The sequence below is a fragment of the Sturnus vulgaris genome, chromosome W (assembly GCF_052056855.1).
Source record: "Sturnus vulgaris isolate bStuVul1 chromosome W, bStuVul1.hap1, whole genome shotgun sequence".
In the NCBI taxonomy this organism is placed as follows: Eukaryota; Metazoa; Chordata; class Aves; order Passeriformes; family Sturnidae; genus Sturnus; species Sturnus vulgaris.
Window position 1 is genome coordinate 27,544,904 of NC_142282.1, and position 26,406 is coordinate 27,571,309.

Genomic DNA, 26,406 nt, shown 5'->3' on the forward strand with positions numbered 1-26,406 from the left:
CCACATCAGATTAAAGCTTTGTTAACTGAGAGAGCCTCTAAGTGGATGACGAGTGCTCGATTATTACAGTATGGATCTTGTTTAATGGAACAGGAGGATTTAGAATTTAAAGGTGGGGAAATTTTTAATCCAGCCTCTTATTTAAATGGCCCTGGAGAAAAGGGGGGCCAGAAAGAAATCCATGATTGTATCCAGGTTATAGACCTCCAGACACGGGCTAGGGAAGATCTACGGGATATTCCCTGGCCTGAGGGAGAGAATGTGTTCATTGCTGGGTCCTCCAAGGTGGTAGAAGGGAAACGATTTACAGGATACTCTATCGTGAATGGGAAGCAATTAAGGGAAGGGGGGAGGTTACCACACACCTGATCAGCTCAGACAGCAGAGCTGTACGCGCTTGTGAGAGCCTGTGAATTATACCAGGACAAGAGAGTAAATATATTTACTGATTCTAAATATGCATATGGGGTAATACATGCATTTAGAAAACTATGGGAAGAAAGAGGTTTATTAAGCTGCAAAGGAAAGACATTAGCTCACGAGAACTTAATCTCTCGCCTATTGGAGGCAGTGAATTTACCAAAAAAGGTGGCGATAATCCACATTAAGGGGCATCAGGCAGGATGGTCGGAGGAGGCAATAGGAAACCGACTGGCTGATGAAGAAGCTCTCAAAGCTGCATTGTTGCCAGAAGTCTCTAAGATCCTGCCTTTGCTCCCAGTAACTGCACCGCTGCCAGAGAAACTCTCTTTTCCACCAGAGGAACTTGAGATAATTAAAAAAAGTGGGGCAGAGAAAAGAGAAAATAATTGGTTTACAAGGGATGGTAAGCAGTGGATACCAAAAGCTCTAGCCTTACAATTGTTAAAAGAACTTAATGAAGGGAGTCATTGGGGCTCCCGAGGACTGGCAGAAGCCTTCCTCAAAATGAACACTGCTGTTGGTCTCTTTAGCCTGGCAAAGCGAGCCACTGAAGGCTGTTTGACTTGTGCTAAAACCAACAACAAAGTTACAAAGAAACTGGCCAGGGGAGGGAGGCGTTGGGCAGTACGTCCCTTCCAGAGATGCCGGGTGGATTTTACTGAAATGCCTCGAGTGGCAAGATTTAAATATCTTCTGGTAATAGTATGTCAATTAACCGGGTAGCCAGAAGCATTTCCAACTGTGTCAGCAACTACAGGATCAGTTGTTAAAATATTTTTGGAACAAAAAAATTCCAAGATAAGAGATGGTGGAAGTGATAGATTCAGATAGGGAAACTCATTTTACAGGAAAAATTCTTCAAGGAGTTATGACTGCTTTAGGAATACGGTGGAACCTCCATACCCCCTAGCACCCACAAAGTTCGGGCCAGGTTGAGAGGATGAATGGAGAAATAAGGAAACATCTCCTGAAGCTGGTAATAGAAACTAAGATGCCGTAGGTATGGCTCCTGCCCCCGGCTTTAGCAAGGATAAGAGCCAGACCCAGGGAAGATATTCAATTATCTCCCTTTGAATTGATCTTTGGAATTCCTTACCCTTGTAATTCTCAGCCGAGTGGGGGGATAAAGATAAGTGATGTGTATTTAAAACAATATATGGCTCGGATACTGTCTCTTGTGAAATCTCTTTGACAGGAAGCTCAGCTGGCACAGACCCTGCCTTTGGACTTTGCTGTTCACAACATCCAACCGGGACACTGGGTCCTAGTTAAGGAGTGGGAAGAAGCACCACTGGTGGCGAAGTGGCGTGGACCTTTCCAGGTGTTGCTGAGCACAGGAATAGCCGTCAAGACAGCTGAACACGGCTGGACCCATCACACTCGGGCCAAGGTCTCTGCAGCCCCAGAGATTTGGACATCTCAACTGGAGGAGAAGGACGGGAAGCCGCGACTGACACTCCACAGGAGTGGACTGGAGCAGCAGCCAGTGCGTCGACATCGGGGGAAGCCTCGTGTGCCCACCCACAGAGTGCCTGCTGAAATAGTCTGTGTAGGCATCCCTCCTCTCAGATCTCCAGTCACTGGAGGCCAACCCTTGCTGTCATTGTTTTCTTTATATTAAGCCGTTTCTGTGCCTTCACTCGCCACAAGTGGTGTGAAAGACAACGTGAAAGTAAAAAATTAAGTTAGGAAATTAGATTACACAATCAGAATGTTTCTCTTAATAATGTTACCTTTATATTATCAGTTAGGTTGGAGCCAAAAATGGGAAAATAATTGTTTTGACCTTAGGAGAAAAAGTAGCAAAAACCTTTATGGGAATGGGACATGTTTTCTTGGCTACCTGGTGGACTATAGGTTAAACAATTACTTTTTTTCCTCTTATGTGCTGTAGCAACTCTAATCTTTTTACCATGCACGATCCCTTGCTTAGTACAACTTATTCAACATGTGATCAAAGGGATGCAGGTAATAGCCACGCCTACTGATCCAGAAATGGTTACAAAAGGATAGAAATTGATGTCACTCCAAATAATTACAAAACCAAAAAGAACTCAGGAACAAGAAATTAAGTCAATGATAGCTAAAATTTGTAAAGACAATTATTAAAAATAAAAGAGGAGGGATTGACAGGAATGTTGAATTTGTCTTTACAAATGAGTTGTGGATCAGCCTATAGATAAGGCTAGCACTGAGAGATAAAAGAAACAATGGGATGGATTCCACTGATTGATGAATGGAAAGAGATATTTGCCTTTACAAACAAACTGTAGGGCTGCTGATAAATGAAATTGGATATCGAAAGATGAAAGAAGTAACGGGGGGAAAACTATGAATTCTATAAGAATTAAAAATTAAAAGGGAGGGTTATACATTAGAGGGGAATTTCAGGTATCAGGCGTTCCGGGAAGTCTGTGCCTCTCAAGTACCTAAGCCAATGGGGAAAGAGAGAGGGAAATGCGGCCGGGAAAATAGGATAAAAAGGAGGCTGCGTCCTCCGAAAATTTGAGAGATCCCAGGGGAATGTCCCATGGCCTCTCCCTTTATTCGAATAAAGCAAAAAGGACTCCTCTGTCTCCTTTTTGGACATAAACCTCTGGTGTTTGTGGATTAATTTTCCTGACAGTTTGAAAGTAAAACCAGTGCCAGACTCCAAGTCAGTAATACAATTTAATAGGAGAAAAGAGAAAAAATAAAATACATGCAATAATATAAAAGAAACAACCACCAACACAGTCAGAAATACAACCTGACACCCTGTCAGTCAGGGTGTTGGAAGCAGTCCGTATAAATGGTGGCTGCAGTCCTCCTGGATGATGGATGCGGTTCCGTTGAAGCAGTGCTCCTGTAGAAGGTGCAGTTTTCCTCCGAAGATCCAGCGATGATGTGGAAAAGGTCCGACTTTCCTCTGGGATCCAGTGGAAAAGTCTGCCTTTGCGTCCCAAACCCCAGTTTTTTATCTAGGTAGGAAAGGCTTGGCTCCTGCCTCTGGCTGGGACATCTCCCAATGGGATGATGTAATCTTATCAGTCACACAATAGGACTTAATGGCCCATTAACAGAATATATCTTCTGGAGGAAGGATGGGTTGTGAATAGATAACGATGATCATCCCCGATCTTATCAGATGGCACATCAGCAGAAGATATCTCCCACAGAGATAAGGATCACCACCCCTCCCACATTTTAACAGATGGTGATAGAATACACATTTTTGCATTGTACCCCAGGACAGTTGTGTTATGTTGTTTAATGTTAATTTTCCTTCTGTGTTGATGGTTCATCCCAGTTTCTTTCCCCTAAGTTAAGTACATAATGGTTTTTCCCTTTCCTGTCCTTGTCCTAGTCAGTCATCCAAAACCCCTCCCCTTTATCTGGAACCTTCCCTGTCCCTCACCCTAAACCCTGCCCCACTGGATGTCAATCCTTTGTAGCCCCTCCCTTTGTTCTAGAAGTTTCTGTGTCAAGCATTCCCTTTTGTATTCATGATTGGTTATATTGTATGTATCCCCACTCTCGGTTTACCATATTGGCTCAATGTACCCCTTTCCCCACCTTCTGTACCTCCCCCCATTAACCGTTATTGGCCAGAGTTTTGTGCCTTCCCCTTGCTCCTCCCCCGTACTTAAGCCTGTGTAGAACCCCTTCAAACTGCCTTTTGCGGTTCCCCCTCCCAACCTCCGGACTTGTTACCTTTTCCTTCAATAAATCCCTTCCCCCAGAACCGTAAAAGGTCTCTCCTGTGCCTCTTTATCCCTCCCTGATGACTCGCCCAGGCGTAGCTGTTGCTACACCCCTTCTGCGGCTCCCAGAGTGGTGCCGGGGAGGGGCCACTCACTGATGCAGGCTTCCCGGAGCTAGCTGTTAGCCCAGGTGAGGTGGGCAGTGGGTGGAAGAAACGTCAGAACTCCCATTTATATGCTTAACAGAATTATTAGACTTCAAGCAGTGATAGAAATAATAACCAATAAAAGAGCCCAAGGTTTAGCACTAATAGCTAAACAAATGTCTCAAACCCGAGCAGCAGTGTACCAAAACCGCGTGACATTGGATTATTTGTTAGCTGAGGAAGGTGGAGTTTGTGGAAAGTTTAACACGTCTGAATGTTGTTTACAAATTGATGATAACAGAGAAGTTGTTACTCACCTAGCAGAAGACATCAAAAGACTAGCACATGTCCCAGTTCAGAAATGGAACTCCATCCTTCAAGGAACTTGGTGGAACCAATTGTTTGATGGAGTCTGGTGGAAGAAAGCAGGACTCAAGATACTGTGTTCAGTACTAGGGTTACTGTTTTTGTCATGTTTAATTCCATGTCTAATTCCATGTTTTACTCGACTCATACACTCAATAATCCAAGGCATGCAAATTTCAGCCAACCCCATTGATCCTGAACTTTTTGACTCAGAGAAAACTCACAAACTAATGATATTAACTAAAAATGAAAAGAAACAGACCCCCGCACAAAAAACACTATCACTATTTGAAGAACAGACACAAATCAATGAGGTAAAGAAGAAGATGGGGGATTATGAGATGTTACATAGTGATTCATGTCATTATGAAAATACACAATGGGATCAATATAAACAAGAATGCTGAATCCAAAGTAAAGCATGGGAATGAGACACAGGAAAATCTAATGATTTCATTGTATTTGTTTAAATCACTTTGCCCTAAATTGTCGGCCTTTTTTTTTTTTAATGTGGTTTTTTTTTATTTTGTCACTATAATTATGAGTTGTATCCACTTTTTATGTACAAGGAAGTGCGGGGTTGTGTGGACATGAACAGACTTGTCATTGCTGTTACCTGCTTGCTAAGAGTGTAACCTGACAACATGTTCGAGCCTTGTCCAGGCCTGGTGGGGGCTTGTAGCTACTGCTACCTGAATGGTAGCCAACGTGTTCAAGCTTGCTCGGGCTTGTACCCTAGCACAGTAAGCAGGACACGACCCCACCAGAAACTGCCTATAAAAGGGGCAGTGACCAGGAGTAGGATGGACGTGTTGACAGAGCGCAGACTCCCCGTGTCCCCAATGCTGCTTGCCTGTTCCTTATCAATGAATTAATAAATTGCCTTATTGATTGACCTACCCGATTGTGGTGACTAACTTTATAACAGGAAGAAATCTCATCTGGATAAATGACACTTTTGAGCAGAGCATGGCTATTTATATGTGTGTTTGTACTGACATCAGATGAATGATGCTTTTTCATCTGATTGTCACTTCTCCCTTCTTCCGGTATTCCTCCAACTCTCCCTTTGGAAGGTCTAATCACCCAATGTAAGGCTTTTAAGAGGAATATGGTGGGACCATAAACCAGTGGGAGAAATTAACCCCCATACAAATACCTTGCTAGAGATTTTAAGTCAGATAATACAAAGATTATAATAAATGCAATGATACAGAAAAACTGTCTTAAAACTACAAAGTCAGAGTATAACCTAGCCCCTGTTGGTCAGGGGTGGTGGTCACAATCCAATTAAGCAGTGTTTGCAGTGCTGTTCAAGTGATGGTTGTGGTCTTGTTGAAAGCTGTGGTCCTGTGGAAATTTGGGTCCTCCTCTGGATGCCCAGTGGTGGTGTCCCAAGTCCCCAAACCTCGAGATTATATAAAATGGTGTTCAGGTAGTACCTCCCCCAGGGTGGGGAGTTTCACGGTGGAGTGATGTAATCCTAGGAGTCATAGGATATTTTGGGGATTTCTTACTGGCCTGGGTCATTACAGCTTCCCATTATGCTGCTGAGCCATTATGGCCCATTAACGGTGATGGCCCTCTCAGGGTGGGTGTAACTCTGTTGGTGCTACCCTTGAGGGAGTTGTCATTTGTGAAGATAAAGAGACACTACTCCACCATTAACAGTTCATCAGAAGGTGATGTAGATGGTGGTAGAATATATACTTTGGTTACATCCCTCATTGTAACCCAGGACAAGGAACAAGAGCTCTTTTAAGATAAAAATCTTGGAAAATAACTTTAAAAAATAAACATACATTTGTGCATTTCATAAGTGTGACTTGCATATATTTGCATGCACCACACAGCACTAGGAAATAGCCATATGCATTAACATTGCACATTTAACCCCAAGATGTCCTAAGAGATGTAAAATAAGTCAAAGCTCACAAGACTCTCTAAGGAATGGCCAGTGATAGTCCAAGTTGGTGCAGTACAAGGAATGGACTTTTGCTGTGGCCAACCAAAGTAGTTGGTGGCACTGCCTCAATGGGACACTTCACTCTTGGTACAGGTTTCTTGTGGCAGGACTGTGTGGCAGGACATTCCCCCCTACCACAGAAGAGCTTATTTGTTCAGTCCATCAGCTGGTGTGATAGCTCTGGGCATTCTCCCCCTCACATGCATTGGTTAGATAGCCCAGGCTGGACATGTCATAGTGAGTTATCTATGGCGCCAGAGGGGTGCAATCCCCAGCTGACAGTAAGCATCTTGCCTTGAGAACAAGATGTAGGGAGATAAGACGGAATTTCTGACTGACAGACACTTCACTTTACAAGCTATAAAAGCTACAGAAAACTTTCACAAAACAGAAGTCTTCTGCACACACCATGGAAATTTCATCAAAGTTTGGACACATCTTTGTGGTTACTTTCCTGGGAATTGAGTGAAAGGGCTCTATGTGTACTCCATCATCAATTTGGTGGTAAGCTACATTGACTCATAACCTATACTATTTCTTCACTAGCTGTAATATAGGTACCTTTTATTGTGCACTGTATTTTTATCTACTAAAAGTTCTTTTTGTTTATCCTGTGTAGTAAGTAAATAAGCCTGTTTAAAGTATTCTGTCTGGTAATCTTGTGTCTATTCAACAAATAATTAATTTTATAATAGACGAAATCAGCCATTCTTAAGAACTTGTGAGTGAGAGTCATCTGGGGTACAGGCCACCTCAAACAGAGCTACTGCCAGAAATCTGAGTCAAGGGCAGGACTTGTCTAAGCTCTCACTTTATTTGTAACAGACTGCAACCAGCTCCTCCAGAAAATAAGAGGGAAAACTCTTCCCTTGACATCCTGATGTTTCTAGATTGTAAAATCATACACAGACTTTAAGGTTATATGACAGGACTGTTTTCTACCATATGCATGACCACTACATAGCACCAGAGAACACGGAACTTTTCAAAAATGGCTAAATGCTGTTACAACACAAAAATTTTAAAATAGCAACAATTCAATAGCACCTGCACCAGAACACTACATTGAAACAAACTGCAATTCTTGAATGCCTAAGAGCATTAAATGGTTCTCTCAACCCTTGTATCACAGATATCTCCACTGAATGTGAGTGGGTTTGCTCCATATTTCATCTCCAGCAACATATAGTGAAGTTGCAAACGGTATTTCTGAGCATACCAAAATGTTCACTCAGTAAAGATAACACTAAAATTGTGATATAAATCTATTTTCAGCTTTCATCTAAATATTTAGGGTGTCTCCTTTTATGTCTTATATATATTTTTACATTGTGAAAGATGAAAAATATTAAATTAAAAGAGCAATTAAGCTATGGAAGTGGTTTCCTGGGACAAAGCTATATGATCTTATAGGACTTTTTTTCTTTTCTCTTATTTTCTGATTAGCCAATAACTGTTTAGCCACCACATGGAAATGTAAGGTGAATTAGCAGAAAGAAGGTCAAGATTATAATGGAAAAGTTTAATTACCCCCTGTGTTGGTTTGAAAGTAAAACCAGTGCGAGACTCCAAGTCAGTAATACAATTTAATAGGAGAAAAGAGAAAAAAAAATAAAATACATGCAATAATATAAAAGAAACAACCACCAACACAGTCAGAAATACAACCTGACACCCTGTCAGTCAGGGTGTTGGTAGCAGTCCCTATAAATGGTGGCTGCAGTCCTCCTGGATGACAGATGTGGTTCTGTTGAAGCAGTGCTCCTGTAGAAGGTGCAGTTTTCCTCCGAAGATCCAGCGATGATGTGGAAAAAGGTCCGACTTTCCTCTGGGATCCAGTAGAAAGGTCTGCCCTCGGGTCCCAAACCCCAGTTTTTTATCTAGGTAGGAAAGGCTTGGCTCCTGCCCCTGGTTGGGGCATCTCCCAATGGGGTGATGTAATCTTATCAGTCACACAATAGGACTTAATGGCCCATTAACAGAATATATCTTCTGGAGGAAGGATGGGTTGTGAATAGATAACGATGATCATCCCCGATCTTATCAGATGGCACATCAGCAGAGGATATCTCCCACAGAGATAAGGATCACCACCCCTCCCACATTTTAACAGATGGTGATAGAATACACATTTTTGCATTGTACCCCAGGACACCCCCTCAGTGAGAACTGGTCAATGGTTAGGGCTAGACTCAAGTGCGGACCTATGTTGGGAATCCCAGTGAAGGTCAAAGGCAGAGAGGATAAAAAGCTGCACTGAGATCTTAGACAGTATCATGGTTTAAAAAGCACTTTAAAAAGTTTAAAAAGTTTAAACAGCAAATCTGAGGGAGCTCCTACTGCAAGTTCTACCACACCATCTAATGTCTTTATTGGCATGGACAATAAACAAGGAAAATAACATGAAATGGCCTTTTTTTTGCTAATTATATTTCCAAGTAAGCGTGGTGGGGATCATGCCTCTACTTTGAAAATGCTTTTGGGTTCAGCAGTATTGAAAATTTTGACAATTTGTTGCATCTAAGTGAAATATATTAAATTGGAAGTAAATGTTTAGCAAACATCTGTTCAAAAAGTAAAAAGGTTACAAATCCAACTGTCATCAAACTGTGAAATCATAAACTTCCACTAAAAGACCGATAAATAGACTTGTTAAAAAATTTGAAGACTTTTAACCCTTGTCTTCTAGGACACAACTTCCTTAATGCAATAGACAGTGGAGCATTTGATGGAGAATATTTTTGTTACTTGTCAGGCATGTAGTAACCCTGATACAACCAGTGATGGAATTCAGTCTCTTTTCCAATATGTTTCAGTGTCTAATTTCTGGGTGTCACAATTGGTCTGATATAATACAGTGTCAGGAATGATAATCTTTTAATTGGGTAAGCTCTCATTTTAGACTGTTTTTCATTTCTATAGTCCAGATACTGGTCTCAGTGAAGGAAATGGAAATGCCTAGGTGGCTTGAGCCTGAGCAGTCTTTGGAACTCAGTTAGAAGTAAAAAAAAAATTTTCGAGCCTTAGTTTGGTAGGTTATACAAATTCTCAGCTGATTCTCTTTTCATTTTGGAGGCTATGAATTATGGGGTTTTTTTAAGCTCTTTTTTTAGCACATGACAATGTCATCCACCACTGGTTGGTTCAGTAAAGCTCACCCTTTTCCAGAACCTGGTGTGAAATCTGCTTGTGATAAATACCTGATGGTGCAGGAGCTCTGGGCTTGCTTCCAAGCTAAATTCATTTATATTGCAGCAAAACACCTGCCTCTGTGTCATCACAAAAGCAGGTCCCTTTTGTAAAGTACAATTCAGTCTCTCAGACAAGATTCAGATTCCTTTTTTTTTGCCCCTCTGAAGGAGACGAACAGATGTTCTTAGCATCTGAAAGGAGTTTCTTCCTTCATCTACCCAGCTTATATATCCAAGCCATGAGACCTAAAACTCTTCAGTCAGTTGGTAAGGGTTTATTGCTTCCATTACACCAGTCCCTTCCCATAGCCATTCAATGCTCAGGATAATTACTTTACATGACACCTGCCAACTGGAAGGGACAGATTTACACTGGTATTGTACCCAGGATCTCCATATATTCAGCACAGCCATCAGCGTGATGGATCCCTCTGGATCAGCAGTACACCACAGTGATGGGTCATGGAACAGTCATGGGACACAGACCCAGCTCCACAACTTCCCATGCATCTGGTCCTTCTCATCAACACATGGCTTTTGTATGCTTTGTGAGACAGAGTAGAGATTCTTCAATCTGTACTGTGGCTGTTTTCCCAAAGACTGGGCAACAACTACCACCCCACAAGAGTAGACAGCAGTAAGAGGGATACCTACCTTGCCAATGGGTATTATAATTGATGCTGTTGCAGAATGTAATGGCAAGATTTTTTGAGGAAGCTCAACAGGCTATAAGAGATAGATGAAGGCAGGACAAATATTCCAAAAAATGTTGTGCAACAACTCAAAGATTTTTAAAGGTTTTGGCTTAAGATATGCACAACTTTCTTGTTGATGCCTCCAGAGTGTGTATGCAGACTGGCAGTCAATTACAAAAAGCCAGAGAAGTTATTGACTCACAAATATATTTGGTGCAAATGGCAAGTCCCTCTTTGTTTGACATTAAAATTTAAATGCAGTAAAGTAAAACAGAATAAAACAGAGTTTACCCGAAGAAACTGAAGAATCATAAGTACTTCTGTTCTTCTTATTTGTCCTGAAGGTCTGAATGTCCTTTCCCCTGTAAGTTCCAAACCCTTCAAAGCTTCTTCTTTTATTCTCACTTGCATCATTGTCCTGCTTCTCACTTGAGGAATTCATTTCACCAAACATGTCCAGGGACTCTGACCTTCCATTACTGTCAGTATTACCAGAGTATCTCTGTGCAAAAGTCAACGGGATCATTGCTTGAGTCACTATTATCTTTACTCTGTGTCCACTGCTGGGCATCAGAAAGTGATAACATAGTGTATCCACTTCAAAGTTACTCTTTGAGCCTTTGTGTCTGGTTTCACAATGCTGGTGCTTCTGCTTCTTGTGTTTTCTCGTTGAGCAAGAAGTCTTCATCTGAGCTTCTTAGCCTTTCATTGATTGCAAGGCTGGGGAAGCCAGTGGACTTGCTAGCAAAGAGACCACTCAGATCTTCATGTGTCCCCAATATCTGCTCATCCCTATGTTTGTGCTTATGTTTGTGTTTCCTTTGAAGTCGGCCACTTGAAAGGCTTGTTCCTCCAACCTTTGGAGGAGCCAAAGAGGACTGCATGTCTCCAAGGCCCATAGGGGCCTGTTGGTGCATTCCATGTTTTGCTTTATGTTTGGCAGTGGTGGACATCTTCATATGAGAGCTTGCATGGAATTGGGGTGGGGGCATGGTAGGTCTCATAAATGGGGAAGCCGCTCCAAGCGTGTGAGACAGGTACAGAGGGGCTGGATACTGACCATAGTCAAGATTCATCATAGGCGATGATGTGTAAGGCATTCCATAGGGTGCATAGTAATTCCCACTGGGAATAGGTTAATCAAACCCTTGTAAAAAAGGCACCTTTGTCATGGTGTCATTGGTTTTGGGAGGTCTACCACGCTTCTTCTTAGACTTTATATCAGAGGTCTTGCGAAGATAGAGCAATGGGTCATAATTTATATATGGCACAGGGTAGTAGTGATCAAAATTAATCCTGAATATGCTGGGATATGGATTTTCATGATAAAATGTATAACTTTTATGGGAAATCCTGTACACTTGAAACTTATTGATGAGTTCCTCAAGGTCTGCCTGGAGGTAATCTCTGTTCTGCAGGCTTTTCCTTTTCCTCTTGTGCTTTGGCTTTTTAAGACCCTCATGAAAGATAAAGCTATCCACAATGAGATGTTTCTGCCGCTGACCATGCCTGTTCTTTGTACTGGTGTCAGATGGGATAGCGTCTAGATTGCCCAGGGTGCAGAAATCAAAGGAGTATCTCCGGTGGGATTCTGAGCTTTTCTCGCCTTGGTCAGTTGTACCATTGTTGTCTGTACCGATCCCACTGTCACTTGGTATGGTTTCCTCACTGTGAGACTCGCTCACTGGCGACAGCGTGACTTCTTTCAGAGAACCTATTTCACAGAGGTGAGAAGGTGAAATAGCCATTAGCCAGGGTGGAGATAGCTTCCAAGTTTTACTGTGCATTCCTTTCTGAGTTTTTGTAGGAAGAGCACTGATAGGTTGAAGATTTGGCATAGTTTTTAACTCTGAAAAATTAGTTTCAGTGCTTGCAGGGCTGAGATTGTCATTAATCCCCACTAACTGTGTTGAAAGTGGATGAATAGCTGCTGGTGATGATACCACAAGTGACTGCAGGTTGGAAGGCACTGCTGGGTTTTCTGGCTGATTGGAAACAGGCCTTGTCTGCTTGATGGCTGTCTTAGGTTCTTCTGACTGAGGCTGAAGCTCTGCCCTTGGCTTTCTGCCCCGTTTTTTACCAATGTAGATAGTCCCCCTCTTGCTGACATTGATCTGCTTCCCCAGGCTAGCACCAATGGTGGTTGGCCCAACACTAAACAGGGTCTGGACTTTTGCTTTCAGAACTATGCTGCTGGAGCAGGAGGACAAGATCTGATTGAGAATTATTTTCCTCTTGAGGGTTTTCATTATATTAATGGTCTTGATGGTCTTCTTATCTAAGACCCCAAGCTTTGTGACCCTTTTATGAAACTTGAGTTCACTGATGAACTTGTCCTCTCCTGGAACTATCTGGGCCAACTTGGGCAGATTCCTTCTCCTCTTCCTTTTCTTTGTTCCTGGTAATTTGTGATTGATTGGACTCACTTGGCTGGTGGAGGTTCCCTCATGAATGGTTTCAACAGTGAGCAAAGGCTGTTTCTTTGGTCGTTTTCTTTTTTTTTTTTTGACAGGTGTGATCACAGTAAGACTGTCTGTATTGGTATAAAGAGGGCTGGATGGTGTGATGGGATAGGCTGAAGGAGGCTCCACCATCAGTTTCTCAGATGTTGTCATGGAGGTCTCTTGAAGGATAGATTTAGGTTGGCTACAGGTCCATCGCCACTTAGATGCATGTTTGGGGTGCTGGATCTCAGATAATTTACTGACTGTGGGAAGATCGGTGGATAAGGGAGTGGATGTCACAGATACAGATTTTCTGAATCTGGTGGCACAGTTGGGGGAGACTTTGTCAGTGAACACACCGCTGTCAATAGCTACTAAGGGGGACATATTTTCCCTCACTTTTCCTGTCTTTGTGGCTTGAAGATCTTTTGTAGTCCCCTCTGGCTGAGAGCTAGTCCTGTTTGCTACTTCACTGCTCATAGCAAGTCGAGAAGGCAGGCTTTTCTCCTGGATAGTTTTCTCTATGAAAGATTTTATGGAGTGCCTTTTTCTTCTTTTGTAGCCAGATGTATCTGTTGCTGGAGACTTTATTGGGATAGTAATTTGTATGCGACTGGTGTCACTTTCACAACTGCTAGCAGAAATGAGATTCTGATTTGAGGGTGATGTATCCAACACACTGTCCATTGAATATGACTCCTTTTTACCTTCCATGCTGTCATGGGATTTGCTGTAAAATGCTTTCTGAGCACTTTTTATCCATTCGATGTTTGTGGTTTGGATGGCTTGACTTAGCAAGTTGTTTTTGCAAGACTTCTTCTTTGTACTCCTGGTGGGCTGATTGGGGGCTTCCAGCTGCACACCACCCTCTTGATCTCCAAGAGGCAAAAGCCCATTGCACTCAGAGGCACTGCTCATCTGGGCAGCCCCGCTGATGCTGTTGGGTGATGAGACTGCACTGTAAATGGCAAGATCTTTACTACTGGCTGACAGCTGCCCCCATGTGCTGCTGACACAGGACTTTATTGCCTGGGATTTGCTGAAGGAAACTCCTGGCTCCAGAGTGGAGACCTTGGTGGCACTAACTGCTTCTCTACTCGGTTCTGTGTTAATAAAGCAACTTTGAGAAGTGGATCCAGTATCAGAGCTTGCTGACCAGTCAAGATGGTGCTGATTGCTACTTTTCTGCTGGTGCTTTGATTTTAAGGTGTCACTGGTGAAGTCTTGTTGGAGACCTGGATCATAGTGCAGAGCAGAATGTTTTTGTGGTCTATCATAAACCTGGAAGGTAGAAGAAAATAAACAGAAAGAAAAAAAGTTTATCAGTCCATTTATAACCCCTGGTTGCAGCTCTTTATTTTGTATAGTGAATGATAACTCTTCTTAACCAATGCTCTCGTAAGGGTTAGAAACCTTTATAGAGTCTTATATTTGAGCCAAATTTGCATTTAGATCCATGCACTGTAAACAAGTTTTGTTTGGTTTTCCCACTCTAAAAAAATTTGAAATATTTCTATAAATTCAAAATTGCTAAGGAAACATATTTTACTGATTTTTAATTTAAAGCACAAGTAAAATCACAGAATCAATTAGGTTGGAAAAGACCTCTGAGATCGAATCCAACCTATGACCAAACACCATCATCTCAACTAGGCCATGGCACTACATGCCATGTCCAGTCTGTCCTTAAATACCTCCAGGGCTGGTGATTCCACCACCTCTCTGCACAGCCCATTCCAATATCTAATCAAATTTCTTCCTAATGTCCAACCTAATCCTTCCCTGGTGCGGCTTGAGGCTATGTCCTCTCATCCTGTCACTGGTTGCCTGGGAGAAGACGCTGATCCCCACCTGGCTACAACCTCCTTTCAGGTAATTGTAGAGAGTATAAATATTCCCTTTCAATGGATGAATGGTGCAACTCAGCCTCCTGGTAAGAATTCCTTTTTCCTAAAAAATAATCCTTCATCTTGAGGTTCAACAACAACAATTAAGCTCATTATTGAAAACAAGAAGAATGCAAAATTATCTCTGAAGCTGCTAACAAGAGGAAAACCCATAGGCCCACTTTGCTATGAAGCCAGAATCTGCAAAGATTTACTTGCCTAAATTTCCCCACAAACTTAGTGCTTAAAATCATATGCAGAGCATTGAGTGTGTGAGGCACACTTGACAGGTTCAAGATTTGCTTTACTCTCTTTCCATTTTAATAATCTGCTATTTGCAATGTTGGTGAGAGATATTTTCAATATTATTTCAAATCTTCTGACAGGAGTTCTTCAAGCCACAGGGGTTACCGCAAGGGCAGATTTATACTGAAGACTGTAGTAGAACATTCCCTGACAAAGGAGGGTTTATCTGTTCTGCCTATCAGCTGGCATGATAGCTCAGGACATCTTCCCCCTCACATGAATCTGCGAATTGGTGAGATAATCCAAGCCAGACATCTGTCTGGTAGTGAGTTATCTCTGGCACCATGTAGGTGGTAGTCCTAGCTGACAATAAACATCTTGCTTTGAGACCAGATTGAAGGGAGATAAGCTATAACGTTGACTGGGGTTGTTGGTGGAGACAGACACAGCACAATCCTCTGTGATCCATGTGACAAAAGCCTTTTTATTGTTCTGCACTGTCCTTAAATAGAGGATCTGAATTTCTTGGGCATACACATGTGATTGGTTACGGTCCCAGTCACTCATTTCCATGGCCAGTGATACATCTGCACTTAGGGTTCAATAGATTGGCTGGGATTCTCTGTATTGGTTCAAATCCATCCTATCATCACTCATTCAGGTACCTGCCTACTTACAGGCTGGTTGAGTTTCAGGCTGCAGATTTTAGACCAGCTGCAATGTGACAATAAGCCTTGAAATTCTAACTGAAAGATGCTTCACTTTACAAACTATAAAAGCTACAAAAAACTTTCACAAGGCAGAAGTCTTCTGAACATTCTCTGGAAATATGTAGGTGTGAGGTTTCGTGGAACCCTCCGGGTGCCTCTTGGGCACCCACACTGTTTGGCTTATTCTCCTTTTGTGTAAAAAGCAAAGCGGCTAATAGTTGCTGTAAAGTTATTTCTTGTAGAAGCACATCAGTCTCAAAAGCAAAAACAAAGCAAAGCAAAGCAATGGCATAAAGCAATGGCAAAACTGCAGTGGCAAAATGCAATGGCAAAATGCACATGGCATAAAGCCATGGCATAGAGCCCCAGCTCTCCCTGATGCATGTTCTTTTATAGAAACTTTCCAACTTGCTAAGACACAAACTCGGACCACTATTCCTTAACCTATTAGAATTCTGGTTTCTTAGCACTCCAGGCTACGTATAGACTATGTTCATGGCCTATCTTGTTCTAACTAAAAAAATGTAAGCAATATTCTTAACTCTAACTCTGTTATGTCTGAAGCTAGGTTCTTGGAGCCTCTAAGAAAACACTAGTATGTTTTTCAACCTTCACTAGAACATGTACTACTTCTCAGGCATCTAAGACCTTTTGCTTACTAAAAGCACTTAAAACTTATTCCATTTACTTACTTACTTATTCACTCCATCTATTCACTTACTCATTCCATTCAAAGACTTTAATTCCATTCCTGCACTCTGATTTCTCTCTAAAGAAATCAGAGAGACTCTTGACTTACTGACTCCAACATGTAGGGCTTTTCCCTGAAGCTGGGACCCTACTTCATGGATACTCTTCCAGAAGTTGAGTGAAAGGACTCTATGTGTACTCCATCATCAATTTGGTGGCAAGTTAAATTGACTTGAAACACTAATCTTAGAGAAATTAGGATTCCTGTTAAAAGTTAGAAGAAACTGGTTATCTGAAACTTAAATAATTAATTGCCTGTCATTTTATCTTTGCTCAGCTGTGCTTGCAATGGGAAAAGATGAAACTAGTAAGTAGATCCAAAGAATGCAAACAAACAATGCAACCAGAAACTTATTCTTCGAAAAATTTTACTTCCCCCAGAAGCCATTTGTATTGTCAAAAAAAGGTCAAGAGTTGAGGATGAGGAAGACTCACTTCCTGTTTTTAACACCCCTCCCCACAAAAATGACCCCAGACAATTCAAAAAGCCAACCACACACGCTTAATAGCTATTCAAGCTAATTACCATAGGAAGTGAGGAATGGGAGGTACTGTTATTATGAATATGTATGTGTTTGAAGCTTTTGTCAATAAATAGACCCTGTGATCACCTGTAATTTTGCAGTGTGTATTGGAGGGTTACCTCATGATGCTGCCCAGCGCTGAATAAACATGCACTTTCTAACTTCAAATTGTTAGAGACTCTTTTGTCCGTCACAGTTGAGTATTGGTATTAGACCAATATTCATATTTTGGTAAATCAGACACCTAATCTATACTATTTCTTTGCTAGCTATAATATAGGTACTTTTATGTTGTACACTGTTTTATGTAAATCTACTAGTAGTTCTTTGTTTTAACCTGTGTAGTAAGTAACTGTTTAAAGTCTTTTGTCTGTTAATCTCCTGTCTATGAAATAAATAGCTCATTTTATAATAGACCAGATTTGCCATTTTTAAGAACTTGTGAGTCAGGGTGGTTTAGGTGTGGGTGACCTGAATTTAAGCTGCTGCCAAAAATCTGAACCTAGGGCAGGGCTTGCCTAACGCTTTCACTCAATTCCTAACACTGTTGCAGAACAAAATAAATTTTCTTTTTTTTCTTGCTGGGGCCCCTTCAGCTGAAGAAATTATGTTTGTTACAGCTGTAACTTTTTGAGAAGTCTCTTAAAGCAGAAACATTATTTTTCTTTTGCTTTCGTTAACTGACCTTTTCTAGTAATTTGTTTTCTTCTGTTACATTTAGGAGATTTTTTTGGTAAAGCTCTGGATCAAACTGTGCAAGTGATTTTGTACAGCTAGTACTGCAGACAACTGTTCTAAGCAAACTGTCATGACACAGTTCCGAATGCCATTATTTGGGCATGATGGGAGACTTAAATGTGTAACCAAGAAAAGAGTAGAAAACAACTGCTAAGTATCTTGTATTTATGCAAACACTGTTACAATTAAGTTTCTACCAGTAGTGTTTCATTAGATCCCTGTTCAGGCTGTTTGCAACAGAAGTTTTGGGGCAGGGAGTCTGTCAACATAAGATGATTTTGACCTGGGAAATTAGATGTCCCCAGTTCTGAGCAACTTCAGAGCGATTTGAAAAGGACTAAACACTCCCTAGCCCATGGTGCATTATCTAGTGACCACTAAGCATACAAGTTATTAGCAAACTGATCTTGAGGTATCCTTCATGAGCATATAAAAATGGGCATGTGACTTTTCTGCTTATGGGCAATAACAATGAAGGTGTTCTGGTCCGTCATGTGAGGAATAATCAGGGATTCTAAAATCCTGTGGCTAGTTCAGCTGTTGTGCACATGGACCAGCCATGCTCAGGTAAAAGAGATTTCCAAGAATTGTGGAGTGAGAAAATGAAAGCATGCAGCTGCAGTGAAGCTGCAGATATTGCAGGCAAGTGACACATGGTTTCTCCAGCCTGCAAAAAAAGCCAAAAGCATAAACAGCCCTCAGGCAATGAATCACTTGTTGTTCCTCCTCCTCGCAGCAACCTCCTGAGTGTGAGCCACACAGCATATAGTGGCCATGATGACCTCTTTCAGAAAATGGAGCCCATCTGTGCCCATGTCCTTGGGATGAGGCATGGGAGGGTTCAAAACAAAACCAGCACCACTGTCATTGGAGTTTGATAGCTTGTTCTTATTTTAATTTTTTTCAACTGACTGAAAAGCTCCTGAGCTTCATTTTGCCTCAGCCATTTGGGGCTTCTCCTGCCCCCTGACCACTAGGCTAGGTATGCTGTCATCTGGGCAGGAGAAGATGAGTGGGAGGTGACTGTTCCCTGATGTGGTTCCAGGGGGATGGAGGTGGGTGCTGTCCACCCAAGCCTCACATGAAACGTCATCTTCCCAAGGTACCATGATTTGTGAAGTGGAAAAGCTCTGGAAATACTATGCTGAGGCCTCTCATGGCCCTCATGACCCACATCAAGACAGGACCAGGCTTTTTCTGCACAGATCCTGGCCTTACAGCTGCAGTTAAAGGAACTCCTTACACTCATGCTATTTCCAAAATGCTGAGCCATGAAACTAAATTATCTGAAAAATTTAATTTGGAAGAGGAAAAAAATAATAAAAAAAACCCAAAAACAAGAAAAACAAGAGTATTATAGCAGTTAGGGAAACATACCCTGGCAACACCCCAGTCCCTTCAAGTCCACCACACACACAGACATCTAAAAGGAGCAATAATCTCTCATCTATATTTTAAGGCAATTAATAAAGGCTCAGAAGGGAGAGGCCAGCTATAGATCAGCGATGGATGCTGATATATTGCTTGGCTCCTCCAGCCTCATTTCCTCCACCTGTACATTATAAAATGATCATGCAACTTCCAACACATCCCTAATGAGAGCCCTGTCATTACTCCAGCAACACAGGCCACCACCACATCAATCTTAAAATTCCTGAAAAATATATGTCTATGTCATCAAAGGTGCCAACTCTGGAGGTATTTAATCACACTGATAAGCACTATGATTTCATCAGGCCTTCAAAAAATGACCAGTCTAGTCTGCAGGATCAGGAAGCTCCCATTTCCAAAGCAGGATGTCAGAACCATATATCTGCCCAAGCTCATAACAGTCCACTTTGTTTCCTCATGCAACTTCTTCCAGCATAGCGTTTACTATTTTCTCTACCTTGCCAGACACATTCATATGACCATAAAATAATTTGTCTGCAGCACAGCAATCAAAGATCATTTGGCTGTAGCAGGTTGGGTTTCTCTGGCTACAATGGAAATGCAGGTGCTGTTTTCCTAAAAGCACTACTAAATCAGTTGAAAGTAATGCAGACAAATGTATTTTATTCCTCATGCATCCACCTGGCTTGCTGTCTGATCCCATTGGTCCTAATGTTTAGGCTTCAGTTTTCCCTGCTGGGTGAGTATCACCCTGAGAAGCCAACAAGCCCCAGCTCAGCTAAGCTAAGCTTCTGCTGAACTAGTGGAGGGTGCCAGAGCTGCCAGTAGGGTGAGGGCAAACAGGACTCTTCAAAAACTTGTCTTGATGCCTTTCACACAAATTCATTATTTTATTCATCACTGAGTGTGCAATATACTGCAGCCCCATAGGTCTGAATGCCAAGGCCAACAAGAAGGGCTTTTTCAAATACATCAGCAACAAAAGGAAAACAAAGGATAATGTGGGGTCATTACTAAATAGAGGGGGGACCCTGGTAACAGAGGATGCAGAGAAGGCAGAGTTATTGAATGCCTTCTTTCCATTGATCTTCATTGACAAGACCAGCCCTCAGGGATCTCTGACCCAAGAGACTAGGGTAAAGGAATGGTGGAAAGAAGAATTTCCCTTGGTCAAGGAGGATTGGATTAGAGAACACCTAGGCAAACTTAACATCCATAAGTTCATGGACCCCAAAGGGATGCATTCATGAGTGCTGAGAGAGCTGGCGAAATGTCAGCCCGATCTTCAAAAAGGAGGACCCAAGGAAGTACCAGTCAGTCAGCCTCACCTCAATCCCTGGAAAGGTGATGGAGCTCCTCATTCTGGAGGCCATCTCTACCCATATGGATGGCAAGGTGATGAGGAGTAATCAGCATGGAATCACTAAAGATAAATCATGCTTGACCAACCTGATTGCCTTTTATGATGAAACAACTACCTGGATGGATGAGGAGAAAGCAGTGGATATTGTCTACCTTGACTTCAGCAAAGCTTTTGACACTGCCTCTCACAACATACTCATAGGCAAACTCAGGAAGTGTGGGTTGAACAAGTGTGATGTCTTTTCCTGGTCTTAAAAAACTGAGAGCCAGACATGGTTAAGGGATAAAGGGTTTTTACCTCAGTATTTAATAAGGATCCTTATGGTGCACCACTTTGCCAAGGTGGAATGCGGCAACATGCTCACCCCGATAGATTGCGTATACAATTTATAGACCTTACAAATTAGTATATCTAACAAAGATGCCCCAATTAGAGGCTTGGATGAATAGCATGATATCCCCCCATCCCAAGGAATTCCCCCCTGGATGGGCCAAATCTTAGTTTACAGGATATGTTCTAGAGGGGGCGTTGGTTTCTCAAGATAGCGTAGGACTTTCTGGCCTCCAACTGTGAGGCCTCTAGGATGTTTGGTCTCTGGGCCTAACAGAACACTAGGACTATGCTGTTATCAGACTTAAGGAATTACAAGCATGCATGCTAAGAATACTGAGGATACATAAAAGTTATATAAAAGGTATATAAAAGAAAAGGCAAAAAATCATGTGGGCATCAAGTGGACAGTGTATTGGGTTTGCATGGCCTGGTTTTGGTAGCAGGGGAGCTACAGAGGTGGCTTCTGAGAGAAGCTGCTAGAAGCTTCTTCCATGTCTGGCATAGCCAATCCCTGACAGCTCCAAAGATGGATGCGCCGCTGGTCAAGGCTGGGCCAATTAGAAATGGTGGCAATGCCTCTGTGATATCATATTTAAGAAGAATGAAAAGAAAGTTATTGTGCAGTTGCAATTGTGGCCAGAGAAAAGCCTTGTAAGAATATGTGAGAGGAATGACTATGCAGACACCAAGGTTAGTGGAGAAGGAGGGGGAGGAGGTTCTCCAGTCACTGGAGCTGGGATTCCTCTGCAGCCCATGGTGAAGACCGTGGTGAAGACCATAGTGAAGCAGCTGTGCCCCTGCAGCCCATGGAGATCCACGAGGATGCAGAGATGCACCCGCGGCCTGTGGAGGAGCCCCACACTGGAGCAGGTGGATGTCTGAGCTTACACTGTGATCCCACAGGGGAGATCCATGGAGAGAGGAGCCCTTGATAGAACAGCCTGTCCTTGAAGGACTGCACCCCATTGTGGAGGGAGCAGAAAACATTCATAAAGAAGAAAGTCTCCCTCCATCCTCAGGACAAGCCCCTTGGAAAACCATAGCTTAAAGATAAGAAATGGCTTGTGAAATGACAAATACAAAAAGGAATCCAGCTTCACCCCCTTGGTAGACCCTCTTATCTATCTTCAATATTAGTGGCTCATTCTCTTTTAGTATCCATAGGTCAGCTTTGAATGTGAAATCCCTCGGGGATTAGTTAGAATGTAGAATTCCCTTCGTAATTGGTGCAAACTGTAAAACCCTCAAAAGATATAAAAACCCCTGTAAAACCCTAACCGTTGTATATGCTAGATGGAATGCCTTCATAGAATAAACTATGGATTTGTGCCTTTCTACATATTCCAATCTCTGGTCTGAGAGCTCACTGCGAGCCAAAATTCTATCTGGGCAAGGCTCGGGAACTTGCTCTGTGGCTGAGGGCTGCAGAAGCAGTCTCAGGGATCCCAAAGGGACCCCAAAACCCTGCCAGCAGCACCCCGTGGAAGAGTGGCCCATGCTGCAGCAGTTTGGATAGGACTGTCAATCGTGAGATGGACTCACCTTGGAGAAGTTTGTGGAGAACTGTCTCCCATGGGAGGGCCCTCACAGTGAGCAGGAAAAACACTCCTTTCCCTGAGCAAAAGGGAGAAACCACTAGTGATGAACTGAACAGAACCTGCAATCCCTGTCTCCTTATGCTGTTGGGGTTCGAGGTAGAGCTGGGAAGGGGGGGGGGGTAGGTGCTTTTAAGATTTATTTTACTTATTATCCTGCTCTCATTTTGTTAGCAATAAATTCAGTTAATATCTCTAATTTGAGTCTGGTTTACCCGTGATGGTATTTGGTGAGTGATCTCTCCTGGTCCTTTTCTCAACCCATGAACCCTTTGCTATATTTTCCCTCCCCTATCCAGCTGTGGAGGGGAGTGAGAGAGCAGCTTTGGTGGGCATCTGGCATCCGGCCAGCATCAACCCACTACAGACAGTGATGTGGATTGAGAACTAGCTGAACAGCAGATTCCAGAGGGTTGTAATCAGTGGCACAGGGTCTAGTTGGAGGCCTGTCTCTAGTGGTATCCCCCAATGTTCAGTAGTCGCCCATTATTGTTTAACTTGTTCACCAATGACTTGGATGAAGGAGTAGATGCCTCCTCAGCAAGTTTGCTGATGACACAAAGCTGAGAAGAGTGGCCGATATCCCAGAGTGCTGTGTAGGCCTTCAGAAGGACCTCGACAGGTTGGAGAGATGGGCAGAGAAGAATCTTCTTAAATTCAACAAAGTCAAATGCAAGATCTTGCACCTGGGGAAGAATAACTCCAGGCACCAGCACAGGCTGGGGTCTGACCTGCTGGAAAACAGCTCTGCAGAGAACGAGCTGGGGGTCCTGGTGGACAACGAGCTGTCCATGAGCCAGCAGTGTTCCCTTGTGGCCAAGAAGGCAAATGGTATCATGGGGTGCATTAGGAAGAGCATTGCCAGCAGGTCAAGGGAGGTGATCCAGACCCTCTACTCAGCCCTGGTGAGGCCACATTTGGAGTGATGTGTCCAGTTCTGGGCTCCTCAGTACAAGAGAGACATGGAGCTCCTGGAGCAAGTTCGTTGGAGGGCTACAAATATGATTAAGGGACTGGAGCATTTCTTACGAGGAAAGGCTGAGGGAGCTGGGCCTGTTCAGCCTTGAGAAGAGATGGCTGAGAGGGGACTTCATGAGTGTGTATAAATATCTGAAAGGAGGGTGTCAAGAGGATGGAGCCAGGCTCTTCTTGGTGATGCCAACCACTGGGACATGAAACAACAAGGCAGAAACTGATGCACAGGAAGTTCCACCTGAATATGAGGAAGAACTTCTTTACTGTGCTGGTGGCCATGCACTGGAACAGGTTGCCCAAAGAGGTTCTGGAGTCTCCCTCATCAGAGATATTCATGAAACATCTGGACAGAATCCTGTGCCATGTGCTCTGGGATGATCCTGCTTGAGCAGGGAGGTTGGACCAGAAGACTCACTGTGGTCCCTTCTGACCTGACCCATTCTGTGACTGTGATTCTGTCTTGTGAAGGGGCTGTTCACTTGAATAGAGCTCCTGTGGCAGCACAGCCAAAACCAGCATCAAGAATAGTGAGTTTTTAATGAAAATAGAAATATTTACCTGTATTTACCTTTTGCTTTATCAGACCCTAAAAATACTTCAAACTTCACTGCCTGCCTCTGTAGTTTGCCCTTTTATTAAATGGGATTTTCTTCAGCAGCCATCTATTTTGCACTGGGAGTCTGTTCTTTCTTCTTTTGTGAAAGTAGAAACGCAAATCAACAGCTCACCAGACTTGATCAATATTTCTCTTCATATTCAGTTTACTGGATGTGTTTAGCAGGTAATAATTTCATCTTTCCTTTAAAGAAAATGAAATACACATAAAGAAGCTAATAGCTTTTGTAACTGCAAAGAACCTTGAGCAATGTGATTAAGTGCATGCTAAACCTTAAACTAAAAATTAAAGTTTGAATCCTCCTATTGGGTCTGGTTGAGCTGGAGTTCGTTTTTCCTTAGCAACCCCGACAGTGCTGTGCTTTGTATTGGGAGCTGGAAAGGTGTTGATAACACACCAGTGTTTTGGCTACTGCTGAGAAACAATGTCTCTCAACAGTCCCCCCTCACATCAAGGGGCTGGGAGTGGGCAAGATGCTGTATAAGCTCCCGTGCAGGACACAGAGTTTGTCAGTTGCACTGCTTACCTCTTTGTTTTGCTGAGTTTCAGAACATGTTAACACAACTGATGGCTCTGTGCTTTGCCCTTACACTGACGGCCTCATTATGCTGGGAGAGCTATCTTCTGGGGACAATGAGAGAAAACATCTCCCTTTCCCTGCCCAATATTGATGTGAATGCTTATTGTCAGAGACTAAAACAGTTCATGCCTTAAACATTGTTATGAAGGAGTTTTGCCCATTATAGCAAAAACTGTATAAAGAAGCTATAACCACAGAAGCCCACCCCTCCTTGAAGATGCCTGGCTGTAATTTGGACTGTGAGTTAAGGCACCTAGATAAGATAAAGGGGACACTATTGTTGAATCATCTCAGGTCTAGGGAGAAATAAACAAGGCTGAGGGAAAAGAATGCATCCACAAAAAAAGCCAAACGCAGCAGAAAATCATCCCTGGCTGGGTTTGGGCTGGGAGAGATCACAGCCCACAGAGGCCAGGTTTACACAGACTCCCCCTGAACTGAGGTGGGAGGAGGAAGCTTTGGGTGTGTGGTGCAACCTTTAGTCAGAGACACTGAACACCCATCCTCCCTTATACAAACCGGCCCAGCTGTGAAACCCCCAACCCCATAGGCCATATCCACAGGACATTAACGTGGGAGGCAGCTGAGGGGGTATTATAATCCACCAACGACCCCCCGAAGTGCTCCCCAGACTAATTCCTGAGGCCTTGCACCACAGGACTGCATGAGATGCAAAGTGATGCAACAAACCCAGAGTCTACTGCAAGAGACTGTGTCAAACTGCCGTCCTCCCCTCAGGGGGGGAGGTACCTGGGCATTCCCACCTGGCCTGGTGTATATTAATCCATTGAATTCTATCATTTTTGCGGGACCTTCACCACCAAGAAAAACAGCTGGAGAGGATCATCGAGATGCCAGTGAGATCCACAGAGTGGCAATATTTTCTTTATTCTGTCTCTATCACTCTTCTTTTGCCCCACCTCTTTTCTGTTTCTTTCTTTCTCTGCCTTTGTCTCTCTCTCATATTTACTCTAAAATAAAACCCATACTATTGACTTTGATATATGGTCTAATTTGCATCTTAATTCGGGCACAGACATTTCTAATAACTTTAAAAACCAGACTGTAACACTTCTATAATGCAGTCTCTCATGGTCTTGGCTCATCTTTATGTAAGCTGTTTAGTACTGTGTCTTGAGGTGACTATATGATACTATATCCGCTATCGTCTGCTTTATGCCCAGATATGGGTGCTGGAACTTTAAGATGGGTTCAGGGGGGCTGTGGACACACACGTTTAGAGAGCTAGGGAATTACAGCTTGAAAATTCTTTCTCAGGCCTGAACTTCTCCTGACTCTCAGGTCCATTCCCAGACTGATAAGCTGTCTATGGCTTCAGTTAGGGAGGAAGTCTCCCAGGGTGATAATACGGTGAAAAACAGAATGGAATTAATAATAAAGATTAACACCTGGTGTTTTTCCCGTGGGACACATCCTGAGGTACGGTCTCATGGATGTTTTTCCCAATTGTCCAATGAGCTACTGTCCTGTCCTAGCTCCGCGTAATATGCTTTAAATACGGGCTGTCCGATCAATAAAGTTGGCCCTTTTTTCCCTAAAGAGGTCCATGTGTGTTGCTGTCCTAGCTCTTTCTCTTTTTTCTAGCTCAGTAACCACAGGGGGTGGGGTTGGGGGGGGTCGCTGGTGGAATTCTTTCGATGGTCTGTGTTCAAGCATCGATATTCCCCTGGATCTTTCTCAGGAGAGAGACAGAGAGTTGCATTCTTTGCTTTTAGCTAGCTTCTGTTCTGTTAGCTGAGTGTGATAGGTTGACTTGGGAAGAA

At 42.9% G+C, this 26,406-nt stretch overlaps 1 protein-coding gene across 1 annotated transcript in view; it reads right to left on the bottom strand.

Annotated features, from left to right (window-relative positions):
- The window catches only part of LOC148220063 (SET-binding protein-like), a 39,425-nt gene extending 22,858 nt beyond the window's left edge, over positions 1–16,567 (bottom strand). Inside the window, 5 exon segments of the mRNA XM_088155773.1 lie at positions 10,762–10,976; positions 10,978–11,056; positions 11,059–11,135; positions 11,137–14,195; positions 16,556–16,567. Coding sequence (XP_088011899.1) covers positions 10,762–10,976; positions 10,978–11,056; positions 11,059–11,135; positions 11,137–14,195; positions 16,556–16,567 — 3,442 coding nt within the window.
- Between the last annotated feature and the right edge of the window lie 9,839 nt (positions 16,568–26,406).